General features: G+C 54.9%; 1 protein-coding gene across 3 annotated transcripts in view; it reads left to right on the plus strand.

The window, feature by feature from the left end:
- Positions 1-6,084: 6,084 nt before the first annotated feature.
- Positions 6,085-24,664, plus strand: part of SEPTIN9 (septin 9) — a 165,826-nt gene continuing 147,246 nt past the window's right edge. Inside the window, exons 1-2 of one of the 3 annotated variants that reach the window (XM_049701549.1) lie at positions 6,085-6,612; positions 22,804-22,860. In XM_049701549.1, the coding sequence (XP_049557506.1) occupies positions 6,138-6,612; positions 22,804-22,860 (532 nt within the window). In that variant the 5' untranslated portion in view covers positions 6,085-6,137. Of the gene's footprint in view, positions 6,613-6,682; positions 6,821-22,803; positions 22,861-24,664 lie in introns of those variants that run through there. The other 2 variants (XM_033438593.2, XM_049701550.1) reach the window with 2 other exon arrangements.

Below are 24,664 nucleotides of genomic sequence, written 5' to 3' on the forward strand. Positions count from 1 at the left end.
ACCATCTTTCTTACTGGCTTTGATGTTGCTACGCTGGGAGTCCCGCCTGGCAAGGAACGGAGTTCTAGTCGGCTAAAAAGTGAGGCTTTCCAACTAAGAGCGTTTGGGGAGCTGAGTCTGCCAACAGCCATGTGAGCTTGGACGTGGCTCCTTCCCCAGCTGAGCCCTCAGATGAGACCCAGCCTCCGCCAATACCTCGGCTGTAGCCTGTGAGCTACTCTGAAGCTGATAACCCGGATTCCTGACCACAGAAACTGTGCGACGATAAGTGTGTGTCGTTTTAAGCCACTAGGTTTGTGCTGACTTGTCATGTGGCAATAGATAACTAATACACCGCAGTGCCCTGGCTTCCTTGCAATACGGAGGTCTCTGGGTGATCAGACCCTTACGGAGTGGCTCAGGGCTCCAAGTTCAAGGGTTACGATCAAACAAAAAGCCCTCCCGGATTCAAAGGGAGGGAACACAGAGAAGCATGCCAAGCTCACGTGTGGGGGAGGAGGACGGGTGGGAGATATTGCTGGGACTGTTTAGGGAAAGCAGTCTGACACAGCCCGCCCTCGGCCACAACAGCTCACATCTCTCCCACGTGCAGAATACGCTCACTGGACTCCAAGACCCTGAAAGTCTCACCCACCGTGGTGTGCGTGCTCAGACCCGAGATGCAGGGTCTAGTCCTGTAAATCAGTGCAGATGGGTGCTGGGTGAGGGGCGCGTCCTTCAAGGCCTTCACGCCGGGGGTTGTTCCCCCTGCCTCGGCTCTGCCTCTGAGTCATACTTCCTTTTTCATAAGAAAACGGAGTTTGCAACCAAACGGCTTTCCCAGCCTGCTTCCTTCCTCGAATAGTTCGAGTCCAAAAGCCTCTTTTTCATTTTGTCCCGTCCTGAGTCCAAGAACCTAATTAATTCCTCTCAAAACCTGGGGGGTGCCTATGCGTTCATTTAAAATCCATTCTATGAGATAAAAACCTTACCCACAAACCTTTTTCGTTTTTTTAAATAGACTTTTTTAAGAGCAGTTTTAGGACTTCCCTGGCGGTCCAGTGTTTAGGACTTGGTGCCTTCACTGTGGGGCCCCAGGTTCGATCCCTGGTTGGGGAACTAAAATCCCACATGCCTCGCGGTACAGCCAAAAAAAAAAGAAAAAAGCAGTTTTAGGTTTATGGAGAGTCAGAGAGTTCCCATATGCACCGGCCCCTTGTCATCTCCCCTCTTATGAACATGTTGCATTAGTGTGTCATATTTGTTACAATTGATGAGCCAATATTGAGACTTGGTTACTAACTAAAGTCCGTAGTTTACATCAGGGTTCACTCTTGGTGTTGTACATCCTGTGGGTTTGGGCAAATGTTTCATGTCATGTATCCACCATTACAGTGTCATACAGAGTAGTTTCACTGCCCTAAATATCCCTGCTCTCCACCTCTTCACTCCCCCACCTCCCCCCACCCCTTGGCAACCACTGATAACTGTCTATAGTTTTGCCTCTTCCAGAATGTCCTATAGCTGGAATCATACGGTCTATAGCCTTTTCAGATTGGCTTCTTCCGCTCAGCACCACAAAACTTTTTGCATTAAGCCCTCTCTACCCTCACATGAGGACGCAGCAGGTGGATCCCCCTGAGAGTTTAGAATCTACTGCAAGGTGTGCTCTGAAGATCCTCAGAGAGCCTTTGTGAAAGCGTTTATGAGGCATCTCGACATTTTTCTCTGAAGTCTCAACAAAGGATCTTCTAGTCCCATTTGGACTTCTTTGTTCTGAAGCCCTTGACTTTGAGACTCCTTTGCTGGCTGAAAAGACTGTCCTGGTCCTTTGCATTCTCTCCTAATTCCACTTGGAATTTTGCTTTTAGCTCATCCCCCTCCTTTTAAATTTTATTACGGTGCCTTCAACATTCTGCCTGGAAACCCTCTTAGCTAGATCATCAGGTTTGCTGCATACACTTGGTGTCTATTTTCTGTGCTACTGCAGGCAACAGTTGTGCTAAACTTTCTGCCACCAAATTATGAAGGTTTCCTTTCTTCCCACGTCCAATAGCTTTCTCTTTGCTTCTCTTCAAGCTCTCGCCAACTTCCTCCAAGACAATCAGGCTTCTGCCCACCTCGCACTCTCACAGCCGATGCCACACGGTCTGAGCGACAGCAGCACAGCAAGGCACTTAATATACATCACTTTCCTAATCATTACATCCGCCTTGCAAACTGTGTAAGGGATTGTAATCCCCGTTTATAGGAGTGGAAATGGAGACGGAGAAACTATATGACTTGTCACAAATCACACAGTAGGTGAGGGAGCTGAATGTTGAAAAACAATTTTAAAAATTGGATAGCATGGTAGCCTCGGGACACTTAGTGAAGGAGCAACATAGTAGTATGTGAGTCTGTAATGGTTAAACATGTCATTTAAGATGATATTGGGACTTCCCTGGTGGTCCAGTGGCTAAGACACCGCACTCCCAATGCCAGGGGCCCACGTTCGATCCCTGGTTGGGGAATTAGATCCTACATACATACCACAACTAAAGATCCCATATGCCGCAACTAAGACCCAGTGCAGCCTAAATAAATAAATAAAATAAAATTTTTTTAAAAATTTACTTTGTTTATTTTTGGCTGCATTGGGTCTTCGTTGCTGCGCACAGGCTTTCTCTAGTTGTGGTGAGCCGGGGCTACTCTTTGTTGCTGTGCGCGGGCTTCTCATTGCGGTGGCTTGTCTTTGTTGCAGAGCATGGGCTCTAGGCACGTGGGCTTTAGTAGTTGTAGCACGCGGGCTCAGTAGTTGTGGCACATGGGCTTAGTTGCTCCGTAGCACGTGGTATCTTCCTGTACCAGGGCTCGAACCCGTGTCCCCTGCATTGGCAGGTGGATTCTTAACCACTGCGCCACTAGGGAAGTCCAATAAAATAAATATATTTTTTTAAATGTGTAAAAAATACAAATGATCTTGAGCCACGAGAAGAAGGATCACTAACATTTGGTATACTCTACTCGTTGAGGCAAGTGATTACATCATACAGTTTACAGAGTTGTCCATAAAATTAAAATTTCGTGCTTAAACAATTTACCTTCATGCATCCTGAAAAAGCACTCATTCCCCCTCCTTCCCTCCCTCTCTCTTGTCTTTCCTTCAGATTTTTGGCAGTTTTTTACGTGCAATATTACTACAACACAGGTGTCTTGATTCCTGGGTGCCCAGGTACTTGTGAATTACGACTCACAGGCAGAAATGCTAGCATTGAGAGGCCAACCAAACACAGAGGACACCCAAGGGTCCTCCATGACTCCAGGATCCATCTACTCAGAGGATGGAAGTGTACCAGAGCACCTTTGACTTGAGCTAAGTGAAACAACCGACCCCTAACGTGCCCATTCGACAGATTCCTTTTTAAAATTAATTAGTTTTTTAGGGCTTCCCTGGTGGCGCAGTGGTTGGGAGTCCGCCTGCCGGTGCAGGGGACGCGGGTTCGTGCCCCGGTCCGGGAAGATCCCACGTGCCGCGGAGCGGCTGGGCCCGTGAGCCATGGCCGCTGAGCCTGCGCATCCGGAGCCTGTGCTCCGCAACGGGAGAGGCCACAACAGTGAGAGGCCCGCGTACCGCAAAAAAAAAAAAAAAAAATTAGTTTTTTGAATTTTATTTTATTTATTTTTTTATACAGCAAGTTCTTTTTTTTTTAATTCATTTATTTTTAATGACTTATTAGAACAAATACCTATAGATATCATTATATATATGATATATAAATTAATTATACAATATATCATGTATTAATTATTAAAACATACTCTGGTAAATATTATATATTCAATATGAAACAGGAGGAAAGGGGGCAGGGCACAACCTTTAAAAGAATTACATAGCCCGAGGACACAACATAAACTGATTAGAACAAAATAGGTCCAAGATGGCGAACGAGTCTACTTCCACTAGACCTTGAGCCTCAGTATACACTCATTGTAACACATCAGCAAGCTAAGCGACACACCCACAGGTGCCACGACAGTTCCAAGGATGACCATAAAGGTCAAAAAGTGGGCGGTGGCTCAATTCCTAGAAATCCCCACCCCTTCCCCAAAATAGCTGGAATACTCCTCCCACTCATCAGCGTATGAAATTACTCACCCCTATAAAACTAACAACCCCATACCCTGGTGCTGCCCTCGCCTTCTTTTTTTTTTTTTTTTTATAGGTATACCTGGATTTAATTCTCACTTCTACCGCTTGGTAGCTGGATAGCCTTAGGCAAGTTTCATACCTCCCTGAAATTCACTTAATTCAGTCTGTAAAATGGCATAATAACTTATTATAGCATCCTTTTAGGAATTTTAAATCAGTTCTTGAAATAAAAGTACACAATATATAGACAAGTATGGATTCCTCAATAGATGTTTGATCTTTCATTTCTCCAGTATCCCACCCGCATCAAATAAAGAAAAATACTTTTTAAAATTTACGAATATTTCATTGTTGTAAAGTTAAAGCCATAAAAATAATCAAATGGCCTACTATCATACCGTTAGAAGAAAAAAAAAAAAAAAAAAGGTGTTCATGAGAGTTCCATATATTTCATACATATTAGTGTATATATGTCAATCCCAATCTCCCAATTCATCCTCCCACCCCCCCATCCCCCCACCGCCCCCACTGACCACTTTCGCCCCTTGGTGTCCATGCGTTTGTTCTCTACATCTGAGTCTCTAATTCTGCCCTGCAAACCGGTTCATCCCGTTAGACAGATTCTTGAGAGGTAGTTGGGCCTTGGGAAGCTCAGGCATCAGTGTGGGGCTGCTATCACCATGCCTACTGGCCAGAATGAGGACAGAGCTCAGCCTTCTGGCTTGGCCAGAGCGAAATTTGCAGGAGCTGGTACGAGCAGCGCTTGGGGGTGTGTGTGTGAGTGTGGATATCCCAGAATCCAAGGACAGCTGTTCACAGTTCATCTCCGCTCCGCAGGCCTGTGGCTGCTCTCCTCCCTTCACCTCCTCCCCAGGTCCCCAGATAAGGAGTTGGAGGTTGGCCCAGGTGGAGTCCAGTGTCCACTCTGGTCCAATCAGCTCTAGCCAGGGGTTAGAGGAGGTCACGTGGCTGGGCTGCTCCCTCTGCAGGTCTGTGGCTGGACAGATTTCTTTTTTTTAAAGGAGATCATTTTATTTATTTATTTATTTATTTATTTATTTATTTATGTTTATTTTCGCTATGCCGGGTCAGTTGCCGCTCGTGGGATCTTTGCTGCAGCACGCGGGCTCTTAGTTGCGTCATTCGGACCCTTAGTTGAGGCATGCGGACCTCTTAGTTGTGGCATGCATGTGGGATCTAGTTCCCCGACCAGGGATCCAACCTGGGCCCCCTGCATTGGGAGTGCGGAGTCTTACCCATTGGACCACTAGGGAAGTCCTGGACAGATTTCTTAGGAAGGGTAATAGGAGAGACAGACAATCTGACGGAACCACATGTGCCTCGGTTCTTATTTATACAGGTTTTCTACTCTCTGGCACGAAAGGAAAATGCTGCTTAGACCCCCAAGGAAAGTAAAGGAGAAAGAAAAGGGAAGAGGGTGCTTTGGTGACGTTAAGTCTACTTTCGGTCTCCTGTACACTCTTTGGATTGTCGGGCAGAAGGCAGCGTTGCGCCCTTGCTGACAGTTTGCGGCGCTCCCCGACCCCTTTGTTCATCTAGGGGCCTCGCTGCCCCTGCGTATCTCTCTCCGCAGGTTCTGGGATACTACGCGCCTCTGGCTCGGCCACACCCTTCCCTCTGCCAGGAACGGCCCGCCTCCCCATCACCTTGGCTTCCTGGCAAATTCCTGCTCATTCTTTAAAACCTTGTTTTGAATCACCTCAGTAAGACTCTGACAACACCCTCTAGACAAAATTCATCACTTTTTCCTCTGTATATTAGTCGTTTTATTATGGAAAATTTATTTAGGGTACAAAGGCAGACAGAATTCTTCTCTACGATTTTTGCTCAGGAACGCACACTCTCCTCACTGCTTATATTACCCGGGCTGTAAAGACGCGTGTCCTTGTATCTGCTCTCCTAGGTCGAGGCCCTGAGCGCGCACAGTACCCTGTGCTGGGGAGGTGCTCAATATTTCTCAGATGCAACAGAAATTATCATCTGGTCCAACGCACCCATTTTACAGATGAGTTACCCGAGGCCCCAGTTCAAGGAGTCAGTGCAGTCGGCCCTCTGGATTACCAGAAAAGTAGTGGGACAGATATGGTACCTCGCCTGCCCTGCTCTGCCTTTCCCTGGTCCACTAAGCCGGCGTCCGGGCTCCGACCCCCGGGCGTGTGCCGGCGCGCTACCGCCCGGCCCGGCGGCCGCTCCCTCCGCCCTCCTCCCGCTGCCACCTGGCGCGGCCCCGCCCAGCCCGGACTCCGGACCAGAAAGTGGCGGCGACGCCCCGGAAGGAACCATTCGCGCCAGGGGGGTGTGGCGGCTGAGGACGGCTGTCGCCTTGGCGACCCCCACCCTTGGACCGCTTGCGTCGCGGCTGCAGTGCAGGGGCCGCGGGGACTGGCCCGGGCCGAACGGGGTCGAGCGCAGGGCCGGGCTCAGGGCTGCTGCCTCTCCAGGCCGGGCGTCGGGAGGCGCGGCCCGCGGGGCTCCGCCAGGTATGGGGCTGCGCGGGGCGGGGCTCAGCGCTCACCTCCGCGCGGCGGGGCGGGGCCGGGGCCGGGCAGGGCCGCCCGTCCTCCCCGCCCCCATCCCTCCCTCTCCCGGCCCGGGATTTGCGACCTGGGAGCCCGCGCCCCGCGGCCTCGCCGCCTCACTTTCCTGGGAGCGGCAGCCACGGCGGCACCATGAGGAAGTCGTACTCAGGTGGGCGCCGCGCCCGGATTGGGGAGGGGTGTGTCCTGGGGCGAGCCCCTCTCACCTGAGCGGAAGCGGTCGCGGGTGGCCGAGTAGGTCCTCGAGGCGGGGACACCGCGGGGCTCCGGGCTCCCGGGGCAGATTTTGATGTGTGGGGCGTTCGCGCCGGCCAGTTGACGCAGCTCCACCCCGCATCGGGATCGCGGGGTCCTGGAGGCATTGAACCCCTCGACGGACTTGGCTTTCTCCTTTGCTCCAAGCCGCCGCTGCAAGGCAGCGGGGCCCGCGCGCTGGTCCGAGACCACAGGTGCCTGGGGGAGACCGGGTGCTCGAGACCTCCGACCCCTGCACGGTTGGGCCCCGATTCTGACCTTGGCCGAGGGTCTCCTGCCCCTGTATGTCGGCCACTACTCGCTCAGGTGTCTGGAGGGGCCACTGTGGGAGCCGCTGCCCTGGGCCGGCCGGCCTTCCTGTTCGCCCTCCTCCCCCCTTGCACCTTCTCTGGAATTGCTGACTTTACAGGAGCCGAGGGTGCAGGCGTTTTGTGGTCCACCCCCGCTCCCCCCCCTGCAACCTCCGCGGGGCGTAAGTGTGCGTGGGTGGGGGCTGGGTGGAGGATTTCCTTGGGGTCAGCCTCCAGGACTGGTGGTCCAGGTCACAGCATCCTTTCTTCCCGTGAACTCCTGTTATTCCTCTACCCAGTGGAGAACGGGAACTTCGCCAAATGGGACCATCCAGCTGCACCCCAGCTTGGCAACTCGGATTCACCTTTTAGGTATCAAGATGCCATCAGGTGTGCTGGCATCCTAGGTCCACTAGCAGGCCTGACCTCACATAGGTGGAGGGGGCCTGACCAGTTCTTATCATGTGCACAGGATCCTTTGTAACCATTTTCCCCTTGGGTACTCTGAAGTTCCATTCTATGGATGGGTAAACTGAGGCCACGAGCCTTGAAGGGCAGGTTAAGGGTAATCCAGATCTCTGTTCTTTTTTATTTTATTTTATTTATTTATTTTTGGCTGCCTTGGGTCTTCGTTGCTGTGCTGGGGCTTTCTCTAGTTGTGGCCAGCGGGGGCTACTCTTTGCTGCACTGTGCAGGCTTCTCACTGCCATGGCCTCTCCCATTGCGGAGCACGGGCTCTAGGCGTGTGAGCCTCAGGAGTTGTGGCTCGCGGGCTCCAGAGCGGAGGTTCAGTAGTTGTGGCGCACGGGCTTAGCTGCTCCGCGGCAGGTGGGATCTTCGCGGACCAGGGCTTGAACCCGTGTCCCCTGCACTGGCAGGCAGATTCTTAACCACTGTGCCACCAGGGAAGTCCTCTGTTCTTTTTTATTTCCCTTTTTTTCTTTGTGATTTTTTCCCCCAAAGGATCCAGGCAGGATCTTTTGTCTTCCTCAGTTGTCGAATTATAAACAGCATCTCTTCTTCTGCTAACCCTGCAAAATTTCTCCTCATGTTCCTCCCCTTAATCTATTTGGACATGAAGTTTTCTGCCAAGGACTCATGAATTAATTTTTCTTCATAAGAGGACAGAGTCATGGTACTTAGTTGGAGCTGAAGAGGTCATTTGGGCCATTTTGGGGGTCATTTTTTGACCTTTCCTTTGGGTCATTTTTTTCCAGTCTCCTCCTGCTTTCCACATTCAGAAAGGAAAACAAGTAAAGAATAACTCGTCTCAAAGAGGGTTACTCAGAACTTCCCCTAAAATGGCCTTCCGGGCCAGTGGCATAGAATTTCAACTTTCACCCCCTGTTGCAAACAGCATGGCCCTCAGACACCCTGCTCACAGCTCTGTCTCAGGAGCGTGGGAGCGTTGATGTAATGGTGGGGGAGGAGGGGGCTTCCAGGTGGCATATGCTGGGGTTTGGTGCTCAGCCTCCCTCCCCAACATGCTCCAAATACTTGAGATGGTTGTGGGCATCACTGCCCCACGCGGCCCTTTCCCTGGGTTCTGCAGCCCAGTGTGGCCCAGGGACCCCAGCTGGCTCTTGCCTTTGGGTCTCAAACTTTGCCTCCTGCTGGTCAGTCTGGACAGTGGGGGCCACCAGGGCCCCCCCTCCTGCTCACTTGGCCTTTTCCTGGGGGGACTTTGAGACCCTCGTACACAGATGCCAGAGGGCCCCTGGGGCAGGCTCAATGTCTGTTCTCCTCCACGCCTGCCCCCTCCTGCCCTGGCAAATTAAAAGAAAAAAAAAAAGAAGAGGAAGGTTTTTGCAGTAGTTAGAAGTAGAGTTCATGGGTGGGTAGGAATCAGCTCTTGTAAAGGCAGCCTCCGTGGCTCCAGTGTTTACCTGAAGGGGCAGGGCCCTGGAGGACGGGCCTGGAAAGGCTTGGACCTCTTCCAGCTTGTTCTCCTCCTGGCGATGGTCCAAGGCGAGCTGGGTCACTCTGTTGCAGTTGTATGGGGTCGGGCTGGAGGGGGCCGGCCCAGGGGCGGGGTGGCCACTTGGCCCCATTCTGAGGGGCTCCGGTTCTCTTAGTGCCCCCCCCCCCGCACCGCCCGGTTCCGAGGAGAGGCATTTTGCAAAAGTCAGACTGACCCCTATGCAGCATCAATGCCATGAAATTAAGGAAAGCAGCAAACTGTGAAAATTTCCCAGTGTCAAAAATTCAAGGACAGCCAACCAGGACGGCTTTTACTTTTCACCTGGGTTGAGTGGGATGATTGCTCCTGGACCTGTTTATGGGCTCCAAAATAAATCAAATATGTTCTCGGTAGAGCTGGCTTGAACACTCATGAGTCTCTGAAAAGCGGGGAATTTTCAAAATGTTTGAGGGGATCCCTAGTGCCTTAGGTCTACATTCACTGGACACACATTATGTGTCAGGCCTGTGCGGCCAGGGCCTTGACGGTACAAAGATGATGGAAAGACGTGGTCCTTGCTTGCAGTGACGCTGCATTCTCATTGGGGAGGCAGGATGCAGGGGGGGCCCCCGGCTGGTTCACACCCCCCAACCCCCTCCCGAGCAGTACAGGTTCCAAATGCCCAGGTGGGAGGTTTCAGGGGGAGGCAAGATTGAACTGGGCCTTGAGGAGTGAGCAGCTCTGAGAAGGTGGAGAATAAAAAGGGCCCTTCTAGGTGGGGAACAGAGCGAACGCCCAGTGGGGCTGCGGGATGCCAGGTGGGTGTGCGGGAGCTCTGTCTGGTAGCTCCAGTTCTGCTCCGCGCTCCTCCTGGATCTGCCTCACCTGCTGCTCCAGCGGGGCAGAGCTGCAAGCGGCGTGGCCCAGTGGTTCATAGCACGGGCTCCTGAATTCAACCGTAGGCTGGTACCTCCTCGATGTGGGGCAAGGTGCTTGATCTCGGGTGTCTCCTTTGCCTCATTTGTTAAACAGGGACAGATGCCAACTGGTTGTAAAGATGAAATGAATTGCTGCATAAAACACTTGAAAATGCCTCTCCATCCGTAACTTCCTGCTGTTGTCTTCACTGTCCTTATCAACAGCTGGAAGGACGTGTTACCGCCTTTGCCAGGCTGCCTGGGGGCTGCCGGCACCCTCCCTGGGCCTTTGTTGGTTTGGAGGCCAGGAGGGTGGCCTCTCCCCCAGCCCCTTGGTGTCAGAGCGGACTGCTCTCTGCACCCCTCTGGTGTCCTGAGCTTGGGGCTTCTGGTTGCATACCAGCTCACGTGGAGCCTGCCTTTCAGTGGCCCTGGCTCTCCTGGGCATTCTCAGTGGCGCAGACGCTTACAGCCGAGGCCCCCGAGCCACAGAAATGGGGAGTAGAATCAGACCAGTGCGCACCTGGGAATTATTCGGAGATGCCTGGTGGCTTTCGGGAGATCCCCGAAGAGGTACCTGGCCTACCAAAGGTTAAAAAGCTCTTGCACTAGCGACTCAGAGGCCTGGGCAAGGCGGGAGGCTGCACCCAGAGGAGGCGGATTAGACAGATTAGCCAGCGAGAGGCCTTCCCCACGCCCGGCGCTCCGGGAGCTGAGTTCTGGGAAGGAGAGGAGAGCACGTCCCCAGAGCGCTAGCCCCGGGTGAGGGCGAGGAGGGGAGTGTGCTGTGCGAAGGCCGGTTCCTTCCCCTTCTCGCCCTGCGCCCCCTCCTGCTGGCCCGCCTCCCTCTCCTCATGCCCCAGCCTGCTCACTCCGGTTCCTGCAGGGACCTGGGCGGAGACGAGGAGCCACCTGTGGCAGGCAGTCCATGGCCCCCTTGGACTCGTGCCCAGGATCGTGGACCTCGAGATCCCCCAGTTCTGGGGGAGCTGGCAGAGCCTGAATCCTTCCTGGCCTGTTGCAGAGGAGGGAGGCCAGCTCCTGTCTGCCCGGCCCTCCGGCTCACCCCAGACCACAGTCGCCTGCCCGTCAGCCTATCCCCAGCCTGCCCGTCAGCCTATCCCCAGCCTGCCCAGAGGGGTTCCGAGAACTGAGTGCTACGCACCTGGCAACGTGCCTGAGTTTGAGACAGCCCACCTTCCTCCTGGAACCCCCCGGGTGACCAGTTCAAGCCAGGACAGGTGCAGAAGGGACACCGGCTCGCTGCTCAGGAGCAGCGGTCTGGAGTTTACGTCCAGGTGGAAGGGCGGGCTGGCCACGTGCCTGGAGCTCCCGTGTGGGTGTCAGCAGCAGAGGACATCTCCCCAGGGACCCCAACAGCAGGAAAAAGGCACTTCCTATCCTCCATCCAGCTTTTGGGGCTGCCCTCCTCTGAGACTCATCCCACATGGATGGGGCCCGGGAGTGGGACCTCGTTTCCGTACGCCCTGCTGTTTGTCCGTGAGCCGCGTTGCATGGGCTCTGAAGTTTGCTTAAGATGTACTTGATAAGAAGCGTTCAGCAAACAGCAGTGCAGGGCCCGGCCCTGGGACGACAAGTGAGTGCCAGTTCCTGGGCGGATCCAGCTGGTGGCCTTGGGGGGAGGGGGGCTGGAGAGAGAGACCCCAGGCCTGGGGGGTGTGAGCGGTTGGGTGGGGAGGGAGGTGACATGCTGAGCTCCTACACCCTTGTTGAAGCTATTACTTTGGGACACCCCGGCCCTAGGCATTGCTGGGGGATTTATGGGGGACCGGTGGGTGCTAGTGGCCGGGCGAAGCCCCCTGCGGACCTGTGTGGGCGTGCAGCGCACAAGATCACAGCCCCCACTGTGCTCCAGGAGAGACCTCGGCCAGAGAGTCCCAGTGGCAGCTGCCAGAGGTTGCCTGGTCCAGAAGCACTAACCAAAGGAAGCCTGTCCTGGTGGGCACAGGGCCCTGGGGTCGGGGGTACTGCGGTCAGGCCTGGGACCATGGCGCACTGAGCTTCGATGGGAGAACTGAAGTGTCCCCGAGGCCGCTGGGCTGGTTGTCCCTGCTCCTTCCCTGTTGGGCAGCTGTAACTGGGCCCAGAAGCTGCAGCAGCCAGGTTGAGCTGGGGGGCGCCCATCTCCCCAAGGTCCCTGGCCTGTTTTGAGTCTCCCTGTAGGTTCAGTCATTCATTCCAGAAGTGTCTGCCGGGTGCCCCTGAGTCCTTCCTGCATGCTGGTGGCTCTCAGCACTGCTCTGGAAGGGTGGCCTGGCCTCGGGTCTCCTGGGCTGAGTGTGGCACTCTGCTCCCAGCCCAGTTTCTCTCTGTCTTATCTCCCTGTGCCCGCCCTGGGCCTGGGTCCCTTTGCAGCCCACGTGAAGGGGGGCATTGAGCCGCTGCCCACAGCGGGCAAAGCGGCTCCAGGCGTCCTGCTGTCAGCGGCATCTTGGAAGCCTTGCAACAACTGAGCTTTGTTCCAGGCCTAATCTGACCTGGTTCTGCGAAGCGTGACTGCTGGCAGCCTGCAGGCCTCCGGGACGGGAAAAGGGGCATCGGCGGGGAGAGTAAGATGATCCCGGGTCGCAGGGCGGCCCTTGGCCCAGGCTGCCTCTGGCAGGAATGAGAGTCACGGTCATCCTCTGAGCGATGCTGGCTTTGTGATGGGAAGAGGAACCCTGAATGGCCGCTCCGGCCTGCATGTGTGGACCCCAGCTTCCCAGGTGCCCCTCGAAGTGCTGGGTGGGGCAAGAAGGGCCAGATCACTCTCCCTGGGGAGTGGCGCCCTCCCTAGCCCAGGGTTTCAGAGGCAGGGCTGAGGGAGGAGTCTTCCTTTCCCGGTGAGGGATGGGGGGTCCTTACCCTCTTTCTGGCTCCTGGGGAGGGCTTGCTTCTCCCCGGACTCTTAAAGGGCATGCAGTGAAGCCTTGGCTGGGCCCCCCTGGGCACCCCAAGGCTGCACCTGGGAACTGGGGGCTGGCCACATCCACCCTAGATCTCCCTGAGAGCCGTGCCTGGGCCCCTTGTCCCAGCCGGGCCAGGCGTGTCGGGGCAGTGGAGATTGTCTGCCTGGGCTGGGGATCACTCCCAGCGAGCGTGGTTACCAGAAAGACCTGGGAAGGGGCAGCTGGCAGGCCGCCTCGGGCTTGTCCTGCAGATCAATCTGATGTGATCTGCATCCTGGGGCTTTCACAGCCCTCCCCGGACTGTGCCTTCTGTTTCCACCAGGATCAGGGCCCAGCGGGAGAATAATGCTTCTGTAACCCAAGCCACTTGGAAGTGGGTTAAATCCAGCCCCTGTCATCTTCCAGCCTGAGGACTAGGCTAATCCACCTGGAGGGCTGTGGAGGGTGGTTTGCAAAACTCACTAATGAGCGCGTGACTTTGACTCTAGCTACAGGGTCCAACGTGTGTGTAGAAGGACAGGTGGTGGGTTTTTGTGCAGAGGTGACCCGGTATAGACACCGTGGGGACACCAGGTGGTGGAATAACAGCCTAGTACACGCAGTGGCGGCGGCATGGGACTGGAGGGGAGGAGGTGGTGGATCTCTCGTCAATGTTAGGCGCCTGAGGTGTGGTCAACAGACCCTCAGCAACGGGGAGTGGGTCCTCCTGGTGGCAGCGCCTTCCTAGTAGCTGGGGATTGACACTCTAGCCGCCAAGCCTGTGCTTTAGTTTTCAAAGGAAGGCTTTCTCAAATACACCATGTATCTCTTCTTTCTCTTTTGCCTTTATTTATTTGGTTGTTCACTTTGTTCATTACTCGTTACCAAACTGTGAACAGGAAATTAAAAGGACAAATTCTCCAATCTCATCGGTTACAACATTGCTTTTTCTGTTCCCTTTAGTACTTGTTTCCACATGCACAGGACGCATCGTTTGATTTAACTATCAAAGGCGTATAAGTTTTTTTTTCACAGAGTTGCGTATTCTCTGTACACATCGTTTTTGTTTTTGCGGTACGCGGGCCTCTCACTGTTGTGGCCTCTCCCGTTGCGGAGCACAGGCTCTGGACCGGGGCACGAACCCGCGTCCCCTGCATCGGCAGGCGGACTCTCAACCACTGCGCCACCAGGGAAGCCCTGCACAAATCGTTTTTAACTCTGCTCTTTTCACTTGAAATCGGATCTCACACGTGGATTCCCTGATCACAGTTTGAACGGCTCTTCAGAGAGGATGTTCCCGAATTCACTTAGCCATCCTCTCACCAGAGCTCTTAAACGTTCTGCTGACGTTGGCGCTCCTCCTTGGTGATGTGCACCCGTGACCCTGACGGAGGGTGCCTGCCGTGCTGAGCCGCAGGTGTTGCAGTGGCCGTGTTATAGCTGTGAGACATGAGCTGGCTGGATACGTGTTCTTTTTTTTTTCCAACCAATGTTGTTTATTTATTTTTTTATATGTTGGGGGTAGGAGTTTCTTAATTAATTAATTAATTTTTGCTGTGTTGCGTCTTCGTTTCTGTGCGAGGGCTTTCTCTAGTTGCGGCGAGTGGGGGCCACTCTTCATCGCGGTGCGCGGGCCTCTGACTATCGCGGCCTCTCTTATTGCAGAGCACAGGCTCCAGACGCACAGGCTCAGTAGTTGTGGCTCACGGGCCTAGTTGCTCCACAGCATGTGGGATCCTCCCAGACCAGGACTCGAACCCGTGTCCCCTGCATTAGCAGGCAGATTCTCAACCACTGCGCCACCAGGGAAGCCCCCCAAATAAGTGTTCTTAACACAGCATTTTATTAAGAGGTTTAAGGAACAGAAAACGCCATTTGCCCTGATTATCAGCCTGCTTAGAGCCACTGAGAAGTCCCAGGGTTTACTTGTCCTTTAAAAGATCTGCCCGTTGCCCACGGTCTGTGATTTCTCTCTCTGACTGGTGTGTAAGGCCAGGGGCTCCCCCCACCCCGCCCTGCCTCTCCTTCTCTCCCTCTCTTCTTTGGCCCCTACTGGATGCTCAGGTACCCTAGGAGGTGTCTCTTTGCTTCCTTGGGCCAGCCTGAATGTTCTAGTCTTGGCGATGGGCCATCTGCCCCCAGGTGACCAGCCACCTCTCCTGGAGATCATTCGTTCTGCTGCCGGATTACCTGGGCAGTGGTTTCTTCTGGAATCTCCAGGCTCCCCAGGCCAGTCAACAGTGCTGCCTGTCGGGCCGACCCTCCAAGGCCGCTATTTTTTTTCTCTCCCCTCCCCTCCCATCTTCCCTCCCAGGGCCTCTGCCCCTCAGTCCCTAATTGCACCTCTCTCTATGTATTAATATATCCTTGCATTATAATCTCACGACCGTCGACAGGTTGAGTGAAACACGTGCACCTCTTTGGCGACTTGGTGCCCATTAAACAGAAGGGCTTGAAGACTGATGCAGCCTTTCCCGTATTCTGGGGCGTCCCCTCGCGGCTCCCTTTGCTGTTGTCAGCTGTGTCTGATCGCTAACCTTCCTGCACCTTATCCACGATCTCCCCCTCGGTCCATTGGCCTCACTTTGTCAGTCTGCTCGTCTTTCTCACCTGTGCAGTCTGTTCATGGCGTGTGAACCGGGGTCTAACCAGGAAACAGAAACCACTCCAGGATTTAGAACAGGAGGACTCAAATGTACAGATGATAGAAAAGCCAAACCAAGCATAAGGAGGCAGCCAGGGTTGGGTGGGGTTTATACAGCTCTTTGAAGGTACGAATGGGATTATTTGTTACGAGTGAGAAAAGAAGTAACAGCAAATTATAAGTTTTAAACAGCGGGCAAATTTCATAAGCGTCCCCAAATCCAGAAAAATAACAGTGTTTTTTATCAATCAACTACTTGTCCGATCTCCAAAGTAATTTTTTTTCCCTACATGTTTTTGGCTGCATACTCTTTGATCACTTCTTTATATGATGACTATGTAATATCATTTTCTGTTGAACGAATAGAAAGTAAATTCATCTTCCTAGGTAATCAGAAGTTAACTTTTACTTTTGGTGGTTGGGATGCATGAAAAAGCGTGGCTTACCTCAAGAGTTTGTGGTACTGCTGCTGGTTTTCACCCTACAAACACAAGAATTCTGGTAAATTCCATTTTATGTGATTCCCATCCAGAAAGAAATAGACAAGTATGGGCCATTTGTAACTGCACGTGATGCATTATTGCATTTCTTTCTGACCAGAGATACTTTCTGTTTTGAGTCGACATTGAAGAGAATTGAATTCTCTGCTTACAACTTTATATCTGGTGATTGGAATCATTTCCCATAGCCTAGCTTCTGGCTCCATGCGTTTCAAATCTTGCTGTCCCCCACTGCCCACGTCTTTCCGGCACCAGGTACTGCAGGACACGTTCATCTCTTATCCCTTCAGATTCTGCACAGTAGACAGATTTGGGAAAGTACATGGAAGGAGTACTCCCGGCCTTGCACATTGGGGCGACGAGCCGTCACTTAACTCTGCATGGAAATAACTGTGAACTATGTAAATAAAACCCAACTACATTCAAGCTAAATATCTTTCCAATTCAACTTTTCCTTAGCAGGAGCCCCCAAACGCCAACAACCCCTCCACTGGTACCTTACACAGGAGAAAGGGTGATGGCCAGGAACTCAGGGAAGAAAGAGACAGCAATCTTAACTGATGGGGGTTAAAATATCTTCTGTGTTGCCAGTTTTACAAAAACGCTGTGGCCCTTCTCAGTGCCTTGAAACAAGGGCTCTGGTGCTTGAGGTTCCGTAGCTTCCCGGGGACACCCAGAGATGAGCCTGGGGGAGCCACTACCGCACCCCACCACCTGCAATCAGAGGATCAGAGAGAGCAAGGCGTGTTATCAGAATCCAGGGACCAGGGTCACCTGACGGGAGGCTGGACAAAGGTGGGCCTGCCTGGCGGGAGCTGCAGCTGCAGAATAGACAGAAACTACTGCTGGAGAAACCTTCCAAGGCAGAAAGCGGAGGAGAGATCTACCCTGGTTCTCCCTGGCTCCCACCTTCCAATCTCGTCCTATAGGTTGAATCCAGCCGAAAGGCTACAGACCTGGGGACCTGGAGACCTCAGCCTGCAGAGGTCCGCTCTTCTGCCACTAAAGAGAGCCTGGGAAGGGCGAGGAATGCGGGGTACACTTGCGCTTAAAATTATTCATTGTTTATCTGAAATTCAGATTTACCTGAGTGTTGTGTATTTTAGATGGCAATGTCTTTTATGGGTGTGGGACCCAGAGTCCAGACGCCCAACTGGTGAACCTTCACGGGAAGGGCTCTGTGGGTCCTTGGTCAGCATTGATGTCATGTGATGGACTTGGCCGTCTGGTGATGCCGCTGCCTGCTGGGCAGAGCCCTCCATATGCAGGAGCTGCTGGTGCTTCCCCGGCCTGAGAGTGGGATACCAGTGCTGGCTCCCCACTGGCCTCAGGAGAAAGGGGAAGACTGTGGTCCTGGGGGCAGCCAGAGAGGCAGGAGGCTCCTGGCCGAGGTCCTGGTGACCCTATCCTTTCTGGAGGGACTCTCATGATTTTTAAGAAAAAATTGAGAATTGATTCCTTTCTGTAGATAAGCTCCTGTCATTACTGAAAATGGGTATTTGTGCAGGAGTTTGCATAGCACCCCTTCCTGCAAAGCTCCCTTTTGAGAAAATGGTGACTTTCTGGCTGGGAAGGGCTGTCCAGCACCACTCATGGCTGGCACAAGAGCAGAAGGGTGTGTGTGTGTGTGTGTGCGTGTGTGCGTGTGTGTGTGCGTGCACGTGTGCGCGCATGGGGCCGAGTCACCCTCCACTGGAGACCACCTGCTTCCTGTTCTGCCCCTGTCCTGGGGTTAAGATGTCTGGGCTGTGTGAGGCCCCAGGAGGGTTGGGGACGGCCACCCTGATTATGGGTGGGGACAGTGACTGCGACTCCAGTAGGAGAGGATGATGGTGCGTGGGTTCCCCATCATTAACGTAATAATAATAATCCACTAGCTCCGGAGTCTAGTTAGAGTCTCAGTGCCTGTTTAACCTTGTATTTTACAATACCAGGATCGATCATAAAAATTTGGCTGAAAGGAAAAGACAAAAGGTCTTCTCAGTAACTGTATCCTTCTCTCTCTTATCCAGGCTCCCCAAATTATATGCACAGGGGAACACCCGTAAGCTGGGCATCCAGGCTCCTAGACGCGGGGCCAGCACAGGTCTGCCAGGCTCCTGTGCCTGGTGGGGCCCCTCTGTGGCGAAGGGGCAGGGAGGGCATGGGACTGTTTACCTGGAGGTGGGCCCTGCCGTCAGGCTGCAGTGGTGGCTCCCCACCCCGAATGCTGGTTCTACCAGGAAATGCTCCCCAGGGCATCCTAGGTCTCCTTCCCCTGCCCAGCATCATCCCCTTTCTCTCCAGGACCAAGGAGCCCCATCTCTTTGTCTGGCCATCTTCTTTCCTATTTGAAATGCTGCCTTTTCATTCTCAGTGGGACACCAGCCAGCAGGGACTCCCCACTCCCTTCTCCTGTCTTTTTTGCTTCATCTCATCTGAAGTGTGTTTTAATCTCGTGGCCTCCACGTGGGAAACCTGACTGGTGTTTGTCACTGGCCTGTAGTTCATGAATATTTGTGAAATGGCCTTTGCCCTGGCCTAAGTGAGCCCAGACACCAGTTGGGGAGTTTCTGGTGTGGCCAGGTGTGGGAGGGCACCGGGATTCTGAGTGCCCCCAAATCCTGACTGTTTTCTCTGGATTGCAGAAACTGCCCCCCACCACCCCCCATCTTCCTGTAATGTGCAGTCCATCCTGGAGGCTGGGAGGGTTTTCAGCTTCCCGTAGTTGGGAGGGAGTCCAATAGGACTCCTGGTAGCCTTTCTTGGGGTAGCAGTATCCTGGCTATAACATGCAAGGTGCCTTGGTTATAATTACATTTTGTCTAATGTGTTAGCACAGGGCAGCCAAGCTTTGTTAATTTCCGATTGTAGATCCCTGGGTCCAGGCTGGTGTATGTGGCTGGCGTATAATAATAATTTATATTAGTATGTAATATATATTATGCTAATAGTGATAATATCTACTGAGGGTTCATTTTGTGCCAGGCACTGTGCTACGTGCCTACCATGTGTGACCTCGTTTAGTCTTAGTCGCCTGTGAGTAATCCCCATCTCTGTCCCCATTCTGCAGATGGGGAAGCTGAGGCTTGGAAAGGGGAGGTTGTTTCCTGGGGCCTGCAGGGAGCGCCTGGCAAGGTCTGGATTCGAACCCTGTTCATCTGACTGCAGGCTTTCCTGCCTCCTTGGCCTCTGAGAACTCCAATAATTTGGTCTGGGATGTCGCCAGAGAGCTGAACTTCAAATCATCTCCTCTCTTTCCGAGTATGTTTTATTTAAAAATCACATAAAAATAACTCAGTTCTCCACTGGAAGGACTGAGCCTTTAGATGTCTTGGAGGCTTTTCTGGCTACCTCTTCGCTGGTCTCCGACACAGACCTCAGTAGTTAGGTCCAAGGAACTGAATTGCAGCTGCTCTCGTTCTGGGGTTTCTCCCAGGGCTGCGGTGGAGGCGGCCCTGGGCGGGACGCTGGTTGGAGCGCGGGAACCCCGGGCGGCTGCTTCCCATTCTTTATTAAGGGAGCAGGCTTGGCGTCTTCTCTGTGCCAGGGGCTGCCTGGCACCAGCTGCACGTTTTGGGAAATCTGAAAAATAAACAGTGTAAATAAAACTTAACTCGACCGGAGAAATCTGAGACACATGCTGTTTTCCTCATCACCGTGTCTCCACCCCGACCGTGGCTTTGGTTCTTAGGGATCAGATGCCTGGGGTTGGGGTTTAACCTGAACAGACCCTCTTCATTTTTATCTTTGTCCAGAAGCCAGAGGCGGGGGCGAGGGTGGGCGCCCAGCTGGCCTTGGGGGGATGCGCGGCCGGAAGTGACTGGATCCCCAGGAATGTGTGGCCGATCCTTCTCCATTCCTTTCCAGGCTGTTTCCATACTGGGGACTCACTGGATTTATGGGCTCAGCTGTCGCTCACTGGTGCCACTTTCAGCCCAGACAGCTGACCCCTAAGTAGCTCACGGTGCGCATGTGTGGCGTCGGGGGACAGATGTTGAGGGTTCTCATGTATCATTGTATGCAGTGCAGATCCCAGTTAGGCGTGTGGAGGGAGGTCACAGCCATGGTGGAAGTGAGGCTGGAGCTGGGGCCGGGGATACCCACACTCACTCCTCTACCCTCTCAACAGCCCTGGGACCTGTGCCTGTCCCCACCTCCCTCTCCTCCCCAGCCCTGGGCAGCCCCACCAGAGCCACTCCGGACCGGCCCTCTCCTGGTCTTAAGGGGCGGTCAGTTCTGGGAGCTGGACGCTGGGCCCTCCTGCTCCCCGCAGGTCTGAGGCTGTGGTCCATCCAGCCTGTCTCTCTGGCAGGACCAGCCTGGAGTCACCATCCTGGTCTTAAGGGGCGGTCAGTTCTGGGAGCTGGACGCTGGGCCCTCCTGCCCCCCGCAGGTCTGAGGCTGTGGTCCATCCACCCTGTCTCTCTGGCAGGACCAGCCTGGAATCACCATTCTGGTCTTAAGGGGCGGTCAGTTCTGGGAGCTGGACGCTGGGCCCTCCTGCTCCCCGCAGGTCTGAGGCTGTGGTCCATCCAGCCTGTCTCTCTGGCAGGACCAGCCTGGAGTCACCACCTGGTTGGACTTTTGAGGAAGGATGGAGCGTTCATCGCTCAGCAGGGGGCAGACTTCGCATCAGTGTCAAGTGGGCGCTGGGGAAGGATGCTCCCATCTCTGCCGTGTGAGGCCGCTGACAGTCAGGGTTCGTCAGAGCAACAGAGCCAATAGGGGAGAGAGAGGGAGAGACTTATCGTGAGGATTGACTCATGAAATTATGGAGGCTGAGGAATCCACCATCTACCGTCTGCAAGCTGAACGCCCAGGGAAGCCGCTGGTGGATTCAGTCCAAGTCTGAGGACTGAGAACCAAGGGACCTGGTGTTCAGTCCTGGGGCAGAAGATGGGCGCCCCAGCTCACGTGGTCAGGCAGAGAACTCTCCCTTCCTCTGCCTTTTGTACTGTTCAGGCCCTCCAGGGACTAGAAGATGCCCACCCACATTGGGGAGGTGACCTGCTTTACCCCGCCCACCAATCAAACGTTCATCTGATCCAGAAACACCCTCACAGACAGGGCCAGATGTAGTGTTTAGCCAACATGATCCAGTTAAATTGATACGTGCAGTCCACCATCGTGGTCCCCGTCGTGGCTGGGGTGGGGCTGGGGGCTTTGTAGGAGGCTCGACGGCTTCAGGGCTTCTGAACCTCTCTCCCCTCATGTGTGAAATGGGGGTGGTGGCCCCTGCCTCATGGGATGGTCATGTTGAGTGAGTGGGAGAATGGATGTAAAGCCCGTGGTTGTCATGGAGCCTTGGCATTGGAAGTGGCTGTGAGAGCCCCGTGTCCACCTGGCCCTCCTTCAAGGGTCAGCTTGCTACCCCCCTTCCTGGCCCCCCGTCTCCTCGAAGCCTCGCCAGTCACCCCGGGCCCCGGTGTTCACCCCCCCATCAGAACCGCATGTCACATGCATCTCTTGCAGTGTCGTTTACATGGTGGGTGAGTTCAGCTAAAACTGGGGCTGTCTTGGCGTCCTCCCCAGCCTGGAAAGAGGCCAGGGCTTAGTGGCAGGTATCTGTCAATAGCAGGCCCTGAAGGATAGACTCTCCCGTCTTGTCAGCTGTTGAGTCATCCTGCAGATGTGGAGAGCGCGTGTGTCCCGGGGGAGCTGGACAGGAAGACCGGGTCTGCAGGCTGCCCTGCTCAGGGCTCTGGAACCTTTTGAAACATAGCTGACTGCATTCACTCCTGGTTGGTCATAGTTTAAGAGTGGACTTGTGGAATGAATGAATGAATGAATAATCTGTCTGGAGGACTGCAGGGGAGGAGCTAGCACAACTGACCCCAGCGTTCTGGGTGCATGTTGGATGACGGAGGCTGCAGGCGGGTCCAACCTGGGCCCCTCTGGCTCTGCAGGCTCTTCTCCACTGTGTCTTGCTGTCCATGGGGAAGGCCTCCGCTGGGCCAACGTGGGTGTCCCTGCCGTCCTCTGTAGGACGGCCTGGTCATCCAGGCAGCAGACCCTAGAGCACCGTGACCTGCCAATGATAGGACGGCCGCCTGCCACTCCCTCTTAGAAACCTCTTGAGTCTGGCCGGCTTAGCACCTCAGCAAATCTGCTCGAGTTGGGACTTGCCTGCCCTGAGCCTCCCCAGGCATTGAATGCTGGGCCGAGTGGTGTGTGTGGAGGGGCACGAGGCCGCGTTAATCTGGGGCTCCCTCCTGGTGGGCGGGGGAGAGAACGCCTTGTCCTCCATGTTCCCCAGTCCAGCCCGGCTTCCTCCATGTTACAGACCCCGGGACAGGGAAACCCCAATTCCCAACAAGGTGGATGCAGGTTATACGGGGGCTGGCCCGTGCCTGACCTGTGCCAGCACCTCTCCATCCCGCAGACAGTCCCGGCAGCCCAGCACGCAGGAGCCGAGCCCAGGTTTTGGAGTTTGAGGGACTTGTCTTTATCCTGGGCTCAGCTCCTCATAGCTGTGTGGCTTCAGACAAGTGACTCAACCCCGCTGAGACTTGGCTGTCTTATCTGCAAAGTGGAGTACTGAGGGTTATGTTAGGCGGGGGAACGTGGGTAAAGGGTTTGACCCAGTACCTGGCACGCATCCGGACGGCGGTGGCTGCCGCGGCCAGGTGTTACCTGGGAGGACTGGGGCCTCTGGCCCCACAGGGGACGGATTTCTGGTTCTGGAGCCCCTGGCAGGAGCAGAGGTGAGAACACGCCCAGTGGCCTCAGGTGACCTTTGCCCTCTGCCCTGTCCTTAGGAGTCACGCGGACCTCCGGCGGCCGTCTCCGGAAGCTTGGCGACCCGACTGGCCCGGGTAAGTGGCTAGGTCAGCCTTGGCCCCCTTGGTTTGTCTGGGGCAGGAGGTACTGCTCACGTGCTCCAAAGAGACTCTCCCGACCACGGCCTGGCCTGGGTGGGCAGAGTGGGGAGGGGGTGTGGAGCTCCGCCTCTCAACCTCGGTGCCTCGGGGGCGGGGTCTGTGCAGCTCCTCCCCACCGGGCGGGCGGCTCTGGCCTCCCAGACCCCGGCGTGGCCGGCACGGGAGCCTGCTTTGTGTCTTTGTTGTCAGGTCCAGTGGCCAGGCCCAGGGGCTGCGCCTGGTCCGTGGTCTCTTGTCAGAGGACATTGGGGCCCAGAAGTGAAGGGACTCGCCTCCCCTAGGAGGTGGGAGAAGTGAGTTGAGGACCTGCTGGGTGTCAGACCCCGGGCTGGACGGGCAGAGGGGCATAAGGGCGACGTAGCAGCTGTTCTACAGGAGGGGATGTGCCCACCTGGAGCCCACGCCCCACCTTCTAGGCCAACCCTGTCCAGTAGAACTTTCTGTGTCAGTGAAGTGTTCCCTGTCTGCATCGTCCAGTATGTTAGCCACTGTCCACACGTGACCATTGAGCACCTGAAGTATACATTGTCTATGTTATTTATTCATTCATTTGCATAGAATTAACTGACTTATGATTCCCACTTAATATCTACTTGTGGCTAGTGGTTATGAAATTAGACAATCTGAGCCCATGCTGGCTCTCTGGGACCCCAGAGTTCTGAACCCGAATGCCCCTGGGGCAGCCCGGCCTCTCTCCAAGTGTGTCCTCCAGAGGCAACCCCCGCCAGTGGGCTGGGCACCCTCGGGCCCGTGTGGTGGCTGATGGTGGCTCTTTGCTGGGAGTGGTGGGGCGGGGGACACGTAATGTGCAGGCTGGACGTCCACAGGAGTGTGTAGGAGGCCCTTGCGGTACAGGACGGGCCGGGTGTGGGAAGGGAAGGGTGACGCCGGCTGGAGGCCTTGGGGTGGTGAGTGATTCACGTCCGTGGTTAAGCGGGAGCTCCGCCCCCTGCAGACACGTTGGGCTGCTAACCACTGCGCTGCCCGGCTGCTGCTCTGTTCCTGGAAGCCTTTCTCGGAGCCCCTGGCCTCTGCCGCTGTCTGCCTCTCCATGTCCCTCCCTTTCAGCCGCTGGGCTGCGTCTCCGGGCCCCTCGGCGTGATGGGCTGGGGGAGACGCCTGCGCTCCAGGAATGAGGTCTCAGGAGGCCGGCGCCCGGGGCTGCAAGAACACAGCCTCCCTCTGGGCATTACTTCCCTGTGCTCAGAGAGGCCAGTTCTGTGCCATCAGCACTTGGCAGCCATGACCACGGCTCTGCTTGGAAGCCTAAGGCATAATTTGCCCAAGCTCAAAGCTGTGATCTGGGTTTCGCATGGGACCGCCTGCTGACACACGAAACCCACTCTCTGGGGGCCTCTGTGGGCTCCGGCCCAGACACCCCTCCTCCTCTTCCTGCGTCCCTTTTCCAACCTCTGCCTCCCTGCGGCCAAGACCTTGGTCCAGGCAGCCTTCTTTCCTGGACCCCCAGTCCCTCTGACCTCACAGAATGCCCCCATTCGGAGCTGCCGTCCCCTCCCCTCCTCCCAGACACCTCTGTCCCGTGTCTGGACCCTGCACCCCGTCTCCTCCCCAGAAGGCCAAGGGCCCTCGTCGTGGTGTTTCCTCCTTTATTTCAGATTTTCACGAGGCTGGGTTTGGGACTGGGCCAGAGATGGCCGTTTCCGCCGTGAGCCACAGTCCGTCAGCCCAGACTACACCCATGGTCACCCTTTGACCAGCTCACTCTGGCCTTTTTTTT

Source organism: Orcinus orca, chromosome 19, assembly GCF_937001465.1.
Source record: "Orcinus orca chromosome 19, mOrcOrc1.1, whole genome shotgun sequence".
NCBI classification, from domain to species: domain Eukaryota; kingdom Metazoa; phylum Chordata; class Mammalia; order Artiodactyla; family Delphinidae; genus Orcinus; species Orcinus orca.